General features: G+C 41.4%; 1 protein-coding gene across 4 annotated transcripts in view; it reads right to left on the minus strand.

Annotated features, from left to right (window-relative positions):
- Positions 1–10828, minus strand: part of COLQ (collagen like tail subunit of asymmetric acetylcholinesterase) — a 60311-nt gene extending 49483 nt beyond the window's left edge. The window contains exons 1-3 of one of the 4 annotated variants that reach the window (XM_081071312.1): positions 10109–10206; positions 7833–7915; positions 5834–5928 (exon numbers count right to left, since the gene is read on the minus strand). In XM_081071312.1, coding sequence (XP_080927438.1) covers positions 5834–5858 — 25 coding nt within the window. In that variant the 5' untranslated portion in view covers positions 5859–5928; positions 7833–7915; positions 10109–10206. Of the gene's footprint in view, positions 1–474; positions 733–5833; positions 6018–7832; positions 7916–10108 lie in introns of those variants that run through there. The other 3 variants (XM_081071311.1, XM_081071309.1, XM_081071310.1) reach the window with 3 other exon arrangements.
- Between the last annotated feature and the right edge of the window lie 1521 nt (positions 10829–12349).

Raw genomic sequence — 12349 nt, forward strand, 5'->3', positions numbered from 1 at the left:
TCATTCGATGGGATGGTCCCGGCAGGCGGCTGACACCACCTGAGCTGGGGCAGAGGCGGGTCTACTCCACAACACCCCCTTTGAGTCAAGACCCTTCAGAAGGCGTCATGGATGTATTTATAGAAATATCTGGGACTCACTTCTCTCTCACTTGCCCTCCACTCCATCTCTTCTTTTAAGCTCCCCACAATCCCCAACCAAAATGAAATCAGGCAGCAAATGAGGAGAAGTGGGGGGAGACCCTTTTTTAAAAGGGTCTGTGGCTTTGAGCAGCCAGGTGGGGGCTGTTTGGAACAAGGACAGAAGGGGCTTCCAAGACTAGCTCGGATGACAGGAAGCTGCCCCGGGTGGCCGTCTCCCTTCCGGCCTCCCTCCACCAAGAGTAGAATGGGAAAAATATCAGGACATGTTGCAAAACAATCTTCCCTCCTCCCCCAACAGATGGAAGAGAGGAAAGTTGTGGTCATCATTTACCTGCTGAAATTGGGAGGACACTATTGATGAAAGTAGGCTGAGACACGACAAAGCGGAAGAAAAGCTGAAGATAAACTCCCAAAGTCGTTGGATTCAGGACTACCATGCTGGCTGGAGTCTGGAAAGTGTCAAGTTCTCAGCAGCCTTGCCTCCAGGTTGCCGTGGAGCCTTGCTTATCTCTGCTTTTGTCTTCCTCACGGCTGTTTTCTCTCTCTCTCTCTCTCTCTCTCTCTCTCTCTCTCTCTCTCTCTTTCTCTCTCTCTCTCTCTCCTCTTCCCGTGCCTTTACCAAGAAAGAATGCCAACCATTTCCCATTAAACCTTCTCCATACTACACAGGGTTATATTTATCTCAAGCACTGTATCAAATGCCCACATTAAAATTAAGATGTCAGAATTTTCTTTTTTGGAGACTGAGGTAAGTGGTTATTGAAGAAGTGAGGAAAGGCAGCCAAATCTCAATGCTCACTAGAAGCTGTCCTTAAGGGCAGACAGATTTCCTAATTGATTATCCACCAGCATCTACCTGCTCGGAACTGAGATCTCCTGCAGCATCACAGAATCAACTCTTCGGATTCAAACTGAATTTATGTGGAGACAGATCCTTCTGTGACAAATTCAGTCTGTGACATTTTTCACCTATGGGGTGACGAATGTATAGTTGACGTTGGATTTGTTTTCTTTAATCATTCAATAAAGAGGAAGGAAATATATTTTCAAAAACAGCTTTTTCTATGAAAGAGTGTTTGTTCTCTCTCCAGAAGCTGCAAACTTTTTCCCGTGCAAATCAAAATAAATGAAAAGAGTCAACAGATTGGAAAATAAACTATAATTGGAGAAATAGCATCGGCTTCATCTTTGGCTAGACAAAATTCTCCAAATAAAAATCATTGCATGCTTAAATGAATACCTCTTCCGATGATTAAATGATTAAAATAATAATCCACAGAGTGGTCCATTCTGCTTTAATTTACGTGACATACTCCCAGTGCCTCAGAAATGGTTTGGTAATTACTGGACTCTGGGGTCCAGTAACTGACCCTCATTCTGGGGGAAGGTGGAGGCAGGTGAAGGCATAATACCAGGCAAGGATCCTGTAGCACCGGATGGGCTGGACTTCCAGCTCTGCTGTGACAGTGGACAAACTGTTTGATCTTTCTAACGCTCAGTTTTCCCATTATAAAATAGAAGCATGTTCCCTTTAAAGGTTTGTTGAAAAGGTTAAATAAGGGAACATGAGATGAATCATACATGAATTAAAGCTTGTGCCTAGAGACAGCAAAAATGAAACCCAGGGAGCCATGATATAGATGGGGTACAAAGATGGCCAGCAAAAACCTCTCCCATCCCTGTACGCACACGCCGCTCTTCCCAACAGAGGTGGAATTTATTTCCCTTCTAGTTGAACATAGGCTGGCCTTGTGACTAGCTTTGACTAATAGAATGTGGCTAAAGTGACACTGTACCCTTAACAGGCCTGGCAGCTTCTGCTTTTGCCTTTTCTTGGAAGCCAACTGCCACATAAAAAAAAAAAAAGTCTAGACTATTGAATAGGCCACAGAAAGAGGAAGCAGCCAGCCCCCCCCCCCCCCCCAAATAGCTGACCATCTCAGATGAGGCATTAGACGTGAGACTGATGCCAATTTGGATCATCTACACTCAACGGGGTCTCCAGAAGATGGCAGTCACAGAAGTGACCCCAGGTAAGACCAGCTAAGGAACTGCCAAGATGAACCTAGCCCAGAATACAGATTCATGAGCAAATAAAAAGGCTGTTGTTTCTGCCTTCAGGGTCCTGAAGCCACAGGATGATGGGATGTTTTCTTATGCAGCAATGGCTAACGGATACAGAATTTATAAAAAAGCTTTTGAAAGCATAAAGAATATACTTGGCGCACATTCAGAATTAACAGGACAACTTAAAGAGGGGGCACTCCCATTAGTTGCTCTCAAAATGTTTAACGGAAGGTCTGTGATTGTTGGCTAAATCCAACCAGGAAATTCTAAGGCTTGCTCTTGTTACCTGTTGAAACCTACAGCCCCAGCAGTGGGGTTTTGGTGGCTTGGAGAAAGGTGTAGTCTACCTGGGAGCTACTCAAAAGGTAACTTTTGAGTAACTTGGTGACAAAATCTGAACTTTCACCATCCAGCTCAGATTCCTCTTCTGAGTAGCCAGAGTGATTTATTCCTTCTCTCCGCATACAGATTTCACCACTGACCGTGAAGTTGGAACAAATTATATCAATATGTCCTGCTTGTGACACCTGCTGGTATTGTATTTGAACTGCTTCTAAACCATCTTATGCTGCTATTTAACCTGTGTTAACGTCCCTGAAGATGGGTGGCTGTTCCATAGCTCTGTGTACCCTCATGACCCCCAAGACTGTGCCTGTCACCTAATAATAGAACTTCAACAACGTTAGTTCAATTTGATCAAATCACACCAAATCACAAAATAAAAGAAGGTAGGAAAAGTGTCATAATTTGATGTTCCAGCCACAATGAGCAACTTGCATTTCCCAGATCCCCTTTGTGGCATTGCACATGTAACTGGCTGGCACAGGTCTGGTACAAGGGAGGGCTTTGATGAGTATGGTGAGAAAGTGGGAGTCTGTGGACAGACTGCCACCCTGAGCTGAGGCCTGCATAAGAGATGCTGAAAGTACACATTCAGGCCACTGGGGGGCAAGTCACTGCTGACTCAAGTTATTACAGGAATCTCTACCGTTTAGGGAGGCTCGGCATAGAGGTATTTATAAGGCCCCAATACTTATTAAACAGTTTTTTTGTAAATTTCCATTTCCCATGTACCATGCATTTTATAAGCCTATTTCTTATGAGATGTCCCTAAGTGACTGAGGCAGAAATTATCACTTTTTCTTCAAACCCTCTTAGAAGGACTCTTAATCTTTCAGAATCCAATAACACAGGCTATTAAATTTTCCAGAAGGAAATTATTGGAGATTTGTAAAAGGCTTACACCAATAAATCCAGTCAAAGTTAGAGCCTTCCTGCTCAGGCCTTGTAGGTGGGAGTGTATGCTGAAGAATAATCCGGCAGTATCCATCAACCCTTAACATGCACGTGCCATTTCACCGGGAAATTCTACAGAAATACTCATTCAACTGCTTGGCAGTTTAGGTGCAAGGATGCTTGTGACAGTCTCAGATTTGAAACAGCCTGACACTCAATGAATATGAGATTGGTTGAATTAATCACAAAACCTCCATTCAATCAAACATTACACAGTCATGACAAAGAATAAGGTAGTCTCTGCAACAAATGATACTAGAAAACTGGATCTTTCATATGCAAAGCAAACGAAAATGAAGCTTAACCCTTACCTTGCCCCATATATAAAAATTAGCTCAAAGTAGATCAGAGACCTAAATGTAAGAGCTAAAACAATTAAACTTCAAGAAGAAAACAGGAGACAATCATAGTGGCTTTGGATGAGGCAAAGATTTCCCTTTTTAAACTAAAAAAGTTTTCAATAAAAATTTCATATATTTAAGGTGCACAACATGATGTTTTGATATACATATACATTGTGAAATACATACACAGTCAAGCTATACATATACAGTCAAGCTAATTAACATACCCATACTTCATGTAGTTAACCTTTTTTTGCAGTGAGAACACTGAAGAATGAATCTCCTAGAAAATTTCAAGTATACAATCCTGTATTAACTATAGTCACCACGCTGTACATCAAATTTCTAGAACTTATCATCCTACATAACTTAAACTTTGTACCCTTTGAGCAATAGCTTTCCATTTTCCTCAAACCCTACCCTTGGGCAACCATCATTGTACTCTGTTTCTATGACAAAATACTTCTTATTTTTTTTCTTAACTAAGACCCAAAAAAGCACAAACCACAAAAAATGTTAAATTGGACTTCACCAAAAATTTAAAACTTCTGCTGTTCAAAAGACAATATGAAATTGAAAAACCAAGCCAAAGACTGGGAGAAAATATTTGCAAAACATATATGATAAAGGACTTATAATCAGAATATATAAAGAGCTTTTACAACTCAATAATAATAAAACAAACAACCCATTTGAAAGAACTGGGCCAAAGGAGTGAATAGGTACTTCACTAAAGCAGACGTATGAATGGCAAATAAGCACAGGAAGAGACGCAACATCATTAGTCATTAGGAAAATGCAAATTAAAACCGTGGTGTAATATCATTACATACTATTTAAATGTCTATAATTTAAAAGACTGACAATTCCAAGTGTTAAAACTAGAAACTACCCGAATAGCCATCAACTGCTGAATGGATAAACAAATTGTGTACAGGGCAACACTACTTAGCAGTAAAATGAACTACCGAAATCAGAAACATGGATGAATCCCAAATGCATTAGGCTGAGGCCAACACAAAAGGCTACGTACTGAAGAATTCCATTTATATGGGATTCTGGAAAAGGCAAAACTATGGGGATAGAGAACAACAGGTCAGTGGTTACGAGGGATTAGGCCTGTGAGAAGAGATTTGACTGGAAAGGCACCTTTTGGTGGTGACAAGTGTGTCCTGGATTTTGGTTGGAGTGCTTGTTTGTCTACTTTGTCCAAACTCATCAAATTGTACTCTTACAAAGGGTGAGTTTTATTTTACGTAAATTTTCCCTTAATAAACTTGACTTTAAAAAAATAAAAAGATATTTCATGTTTATACACTGACCTGGAAGGTTGTCCGTGGAATACTGTTAAGTGAAATCGGAAAGTTGCAGTGCCTCTAACCAAATATATGAACAAACGAACAAATCTACTTACCAATTATTTACATGTGCAAAGAGAAAGACCTAGAACAATGTACACTACATGCTTGGGGATGGAAGTACGTGCGATGTGGGAGAAACGAGGAAAACTTTCCTTTTCAACCTTATACACATTTGTATTATTGGAAATTGTTTACAATGAGCATTAGTTAATTCATAATTTAAAAATAAAAGGATTTTGAAAAATCAAATTCTTGGCAACCTTAGGAGTAAAGAAGAAGGAAGAAAGGGAGAAAGGCATCTTTCCTGCATGTCGGTCCAACAAGTCCCTGCTGACATGCTGAGAGGGGCACACAGACCGTTTTGGGTTGGCTTTGGCAGAGAACAGAGCTCTGAGCCTGGTCTTTCTGGTCCAGAATTAACCATGATTCAGTTATGAAGCTGCAGCAACAGGAAGAAGACAACTCTGGGCAGCTGAGAAGCCCTGGGAAAGCCCCTCCTTACAGCCCCCTGTCAACTCAAGCTTAAATCAGAGCCAGGAGTGATGGAGCCTGGCAATGCAAAGGAAAGATCCCTCAGACAATCAGAAGAACTAATAAGTCTAATGAGACTAATCAGACTCACCCAGACACTGAGCCTGCGGTTCCATCTCCAGGGCAGGGAGCTCGGTTGTCCTCACTTTTAAGAATGAGATTTGCACTGGGCTGGCCTTTAGCCACCTGGATGCAATCACAATATGACAATAACTTACCCAATACAGTATTTCCCAAATTCCTGGAGGTGTACCCATTCTAAGAGATACTCTGTTTTTTAAGAAGCAGAGGAGTTCACCTACACTGAGAACCGCTGCCTATTTTATGTAAATTATATTGGACATTTACAATACATATTAGCATACCAAAGACACTGAGAACTCGTGCAGTAAAGAAACCCATTTGCTTTTACTCCTCCTGTAACTAACTATTTGACCCCCAAACACAAAATAATAATTCCTATTACGTATTTTTCCTCATCTATATCTTATTCAATAAACATGTAGTGTCCTAAATAAATAATAATTACGTAGAGCTTTCTGTTTTATAAAATCCTTTTTATTGTTTTTTTGGTGTTGTTTGGTGTTCACAAGGGAGGCACTGGAACTAGATTTAAAGTCACCATTTTACAGATGAGAAAACAGAGGGTTGTGTGAGGTTCTGGGGACAGCAACAGAGATTGAGGTCGTTGTCTGGCAGGCAGAGGGATTGCTGGCAAGACTGAATCTGAATGCTCTGGGCTCCTGAACGGCACACCCAGCCAGATGCCAACAGTGCGCCCCGGTCCCAGCTCCCTAAGAAAGACTGGCTCCCTAACAAGAAATCAATCAACATATACCTAAACCTGGACTCAGAAATGCTGTAAGTCCAAGAATCGTTCAGCTCTGAAAATCCAAAACCACACTCTTGGAAGGGAGATAGGAAAATCACAGCTTTTATGACAGGAAGTCAGGGAGGGTTGGAGACTTCAGAGGACATCCCAAAATGGTTTACAACAACCGAGGATCAATGGTTCTTGAGCTGAAACCCGCAGGAAGGGAAAACATCCTGAATCTTGAGCAAAGCCAGTTTCCTGACATTACTTAAATCAAGAATCATAGAAATAAATGAGCTCCAAATAATTGTTAGGTCACCAAAGGGCATACCAAATCTCAGCCCAACTCTCACAGGTGGGGTGATGGGTTTGCCCCAGATTTCCTCTAGGGTGAACCCAGAAAACTTAGTTGACATTCACTTCATTCTCTTCTAGCCAGTCCAAATGCATGTTCCTAGTTTACTGTTTACTGTTGGTACTTATCACGTGTTCACCGCAAAATTTTATTCTGATATATTTATTAGCAGAACAGTACTACTGCCTCCCCCTTACCTCAACCTCTCTCCCCACCGCATCACCCCCACTATCATTCCACCTGGAGACAATGGTCCCTCTTGGATTGGATGGGATGGGGTGAGGAGGAAAGCCCCATCTCACAACTAGATTAGGCCTAGAGTCAAGACAAGGCATCGTTTTCAAAGCATGGATCTAGTCTCTCAGGGCTGAAGGTGGAGATCAAGGGCACGTAGCTGTGTGTTTGGCGAGGCCCTAGCACAGGACCGTTCCTGACACACCGACAGGACAATGCTGACCAAGACTTTGAAGGAAAGAGTGGGAAAGGGGCCCTGCCCTTGCCGCATCTGATTATGCATATTCCCATTCCGCTGTGGGAAGGGAGATCTCGGACAATATGAGCAATAATTGGGTGCTGCTCAGGAGCATTTTAGATTCACAGGCTTTAAGCAAACAGCCTAAGAGATGGAGAACACACACAGGCACTTGCAGCCCCAGCTGCTTTGGGGTCTATAAGTCCTGTAACCAGGAGCATCTCCCATCCTGCAAGCTGTGGGGGAACAAACCTATGCCAACCCGAGGCCTCAGTATGTTCTGTATTTAACCGATCCTTAAGGTCTTAAAGAACTTTAAAAATACCACAGGGAAAGGCTTATCGATACACACCCACACAATCTGGGATAAGAGCAACAGGTGGTGTTGTTTTTTTAAGAACTAGAGTGATAAGAAGTTTCCATTCACTTATCATACAGTATGTGATTACCTATCTCCTTATATAGTTAGTGACTGTAACTGCAATGTTTTCAAAACACATGTCTCCTCAGGAAGTAGGTAGATGCGGCTAACCTGGACAAGTAGAAACAGAAAACATGATTCAGGAAGGTGACAGAGAGGTCAGAGGAGTCATTCATTCGTTATTCATTCAACAAATAATTAATGAGTTCCTGTTGTGCCCCAGGCAAAGATCTAGAGTTGGGGACTCAGTGTAAAATGAGTGTACACCATTTCTTGCCTTTCAGGAATTTATATTCTAGTGGGAGTCTCAAAACAGACAAGAAGCATACATAATAATCCAGTGGCATTCCGTGTAATGCAGAACAATGCAGAGATATAATTAATCAGGAGAGCCTCCCTGAAGGACGTAAAAGGTAAGAGATGAAGAAGGTAAGAGATGAGTTCCGACTGTAGTGCTCAGTGGGGATTCATGGAAGGGTATAAGGCAATTCTGACCTTAAGGGAAGAAAATACTAACACCAACTATTCATTACACACCTGTTATGCTTGTACATATGTTAACTCTTGAAACCCTCACAGCAACTCTGTGAGGTAGATGTTACTGTATCTATGTTACAGATACAGAAACAGAAGCTGATAAAGGCAGGTTAGATAATCTTCCCAAGGCCACAGAGCTAGAACGCAAAGCTGGCCGCATACCCTGAAGCCTGTGTTCTTTATACCACATTACCCAGCCCCAGGTCCAGATGTAGAAGGGAATGGAGAGGCAGGTGAGGGACCCAGTCCTGGCCCAAGGCACAGAGCACGCATGACCATGGCCCTTCGGGGGCCAGTGGCAGGGCTTCTTGGCCAGAGTTGTCAGAAGGAAATACAGTGAGCTGAGCTAAGAGGGACACGGACTATTATATACGCTTCTCACCTGTCTTGAGGAGGGTGGGACAGAGGACAGAGCTGGGTGAGCAGCCCCTAGAAAGCCTCCTGCCCATGGGACAGGAGAAAATCAGGTGGCCCCAGCCAGGGGGCTGATCTTTAAGGTACAATGACCCTGCCATGAGCAAAATGGCCCTATGAATGTCCTGGGTTCTCACCAATCAGACAGATAATTCCTTTTCTTTCAGAGGGCATGGGAACATGGATTTAGAAGGGTAGAAGTGTGAGAGAAGGGTCTCCTCTTCAACAGTATGAATTTGACATATGAACTCTAAAACGCCTCATACAATGCCTTACTACATGGTAGGAGCGATTAAACTATTCCAAAACAAGAATACTCACGTTTGTGTATGTGTGCATACATAATCTAAAAATACTTTCTATTTGGTTTGGGAAACAGCACGTGACTTCCCAGCCACCGACTGGCCTGGCTAATTCAGTTTGGCTCAAATGAATGTGCCTTCTCTGGAGTGTACACTGATAGCCCAGGCCTGAGGTGTGGAAGAAAGGTGGCCAAACTAAATGTTGGCTGTGGCCAGTTCCCCAGTGGGCAACGGACAGGCTGTCAAAGGCACAAAGTATTTTGGATATAGGGACTTCTCTTACCAGATGGTTCCACAGGGGGACAAAGCTAGCTTTTTCTTGACCCTTTACTCTGTGAGGGTTGGGGGCCAGAAGAGTAAAGAAGGGATGATGGGAGGAGCGCTAACGTTTATCGAGGAGCTTTTTTGTGCCAGGTTTCATGCTAAGCATTTCTATGAACCGCGTATGTTCCAAACAACTCTTTGAATGAAGCATTCTATTTCCCCCATTATACAGATGAAGAACGTGAGACTTAGAGAGGTTGTAAGAGCAGAGCAGAGCAGAGCCAGGCTGGAAAGTCAGGCTTATCATATGCTTTGTCCAAGAGGGACAGCCAAGACCTGAAGCTGAAAATCAAGCTGCAGGTGGACTTGGGGCAGAGCCTTAGATTCTAAGTTCTGCTGAATTAACTTTGCTTCCCTATTTTTTCAGCTCTAACAGTCTAAAGGCAGCAGTAAAGAGGCATCCAGAAGTGTCTATGGCAGCATGAAGAACAGAACTGACCGAGAGCCCAGCTGCTGCTCTCTGAGTCCTATTATTTCCTTGTAATAGATTTAAGACTGTTTCCCTAAGGAAAATATACTCACTTCACATAAGCTGAGTTACTTCACAGGTGCATGTGTGAAATAACCATAGAAAATATCCACTGAGCTATTTCCAACCACCATGAATCCTCATTCACTATTATTTGGTGAACCCCTGCAGAGCAGGTGGCTCTGAAAGGAGGTAAAAACAGTCAGCCCTGTTTTCCAGGAAATGACTAATTTACTTGGGGAAATAAGACCCACTTACTTGAAAAGTGAAAGCACACTGCTAAACAGGACCTAAGTGCAGCCCATGTTCTCCACTTCTCCAAGGTCGCATCTTCCTAAAACATAGTGGAATTTCTTGAGCACCTTCTATGTGCCAGGCATTGGGGTAGGCTTCTGGATAGCTTTCTGAATCCCCAAACAACACCATGCAGTATGAAAGGTTTTATAAAGAATATTAGAGGAAAAAAAAAAGAAAAAAAAAGAATATTAGGAGAGAAACTAACCCTAAGAAGTCACTTCCCACCTTGGATTCTAGTTTTCCTAAATTAATAGAACAGACATAACCTTTGAAAGTCCAGTTTTTGAGGCACTTGAGTATTCAACACTCTAGGATCACATAGGAGTGTTTTAATATTAAACTATTAAATGTTTTATCAAAATGTTTTGACTATCAACCAATAGAATCATTTCAGAGCAGCTTATTTAATATCTGATCCTTCTAAATTCCTGTAAGAAGACTAATTTCAAGATCACTTTTACAAAATAAGTAATCATCAATAGACTGCCATCAAAGCGCTACTGGACTAACCTGGTCCTTATGCTTAGACTGACTTCAGCTGGACAGTCCATTACTCTGACAACATTTTTTTTTCTCTTGAGACAATATGGCTAGGGAAGGAGCATTGTCCCCAAATTAGTTCAAGTCACAAATACTCATCAACCCCTCCACACCACTTTACAGCCAAATCTTGCATTGCACTTGGCTGCCAGAGGCAAACGTCCACGGCAGAGTAGGATATTGATGAGGTTACATGAACTACCCACTCTCAATGCTCCTTTTGATATTCTCTGTGCTCTTATGCAGCCCTGGCTTTGCGGTGTGTAGCTTAGAAATACAGAAGAGTACCTGATGACTGGGCCTGATTTCAGGGGCTTGTTAGGTGAAACCACAACACCCTGAAAGTGTCTCCTGGGTGCAGATCTCGAAGCTGGAACCCGCCACTTTGTGGAAGTCACTAATTACCCTAACTAGCCAATGTTGAAAAATCTGATGTGTACGGTACAAACCGAACTTTTATATAAAGTCTTATGTTCCAATTCATATAATATTGCAGCAAATAAACAAGAATGACCCTGAAAGTAATTAATACATTTCCATTTCTAATATGCTTTTAAAATAGAGGTATAACTTGGAGATGTTGCAGGTTCAGGTCCAGACCACCGCAATAAAGCAAATATCACAATAAAGCAAGTCGCACACATTTTTTTGGTTTCCCAGTGCATAAGTTATGTTTACACTATACTGTAGTCTATTAAATGTGCAACAGCATTATGTCTAAAAAACAATGTACATACCTTAATTTAAAAAATACTTTAGTGCTAAAAATGCTAACCATCATCTGAGCCTTCAGCGAGCCATAGTCTTTTCGCAAATGCAGAGTCTTAAAGCAGATTATCTGTGAAGCACAATAAAGCAAAGCGCAATAAAACGGGGCATGCCTGCAATGTCTGTTTCTGATAATTAAAACTACAAAATTATTTATTTCAAAATGCTGTAAAAGGGAAAAATGAAAAATAAAAAATTACCTATACTCATCACCAACTTATTTTAAAATTTTGGTTTATTTTGTGTCCATCTTTTTCCTCAGTGTCTATTGTGTGCATGAGTACAGGTGCATGTCCTGACCTGCACCCATTCATTTGGTAGTTTGCCTTTTCACGTAATATTATATTGTGATTATTTCTCTATTAATAAATATTCTTTCACACAATTTTTATTTTATGATGTCGACAGATCATAATGCATGCAATCAATGTCTTATTATTAAACATTGGAGTTGTTCCTAATAAAACTATGCTGAATGGCCTTACATATAAATATTTGACCAAATATTTTATTATTTCTTTAGGATATATTTTCTAGATAGGCTTACTGGGTCAAAGTTATAGGGATGAACATTTTTAAGATTCCAAAACAAGCACTGCTAGCATTACTCTACAGAAATATTGTACCAGTTCCAACTCCCACCACAGCACACGGTGCCCATTTCAGTCACCCTCACCCATGCTGAGAATCATCATTTCAAAAGCGCTTTGCCCAGTGGTAGGCAAAAATAAGGTTTTTCAGCCTAACATATTCATATTTATTCACAATAATCATACTTTTATTGACTATTTGTATTTTTTGTTAATCATACATTCATGCCCTTTGCCCAATCTTCTACTAGTGCCTTAATATTTTCTTATTTAAAAGAGTTCATTATATAGAGAACATTATTCC

Source organism: Rhinolophus hipposideros (genome assembly GCF_964194185.1).
Source record: "Rhinolophus hipposideros genome assembly, chromosome: 14".
Classification (NCBI taxonomy): Eukaryota; Metazoa; Chordata; class Mammalia; order Chiroptera; family Rhinolophidae; genus Rhinolophus; species Rhinolophus hipposideros.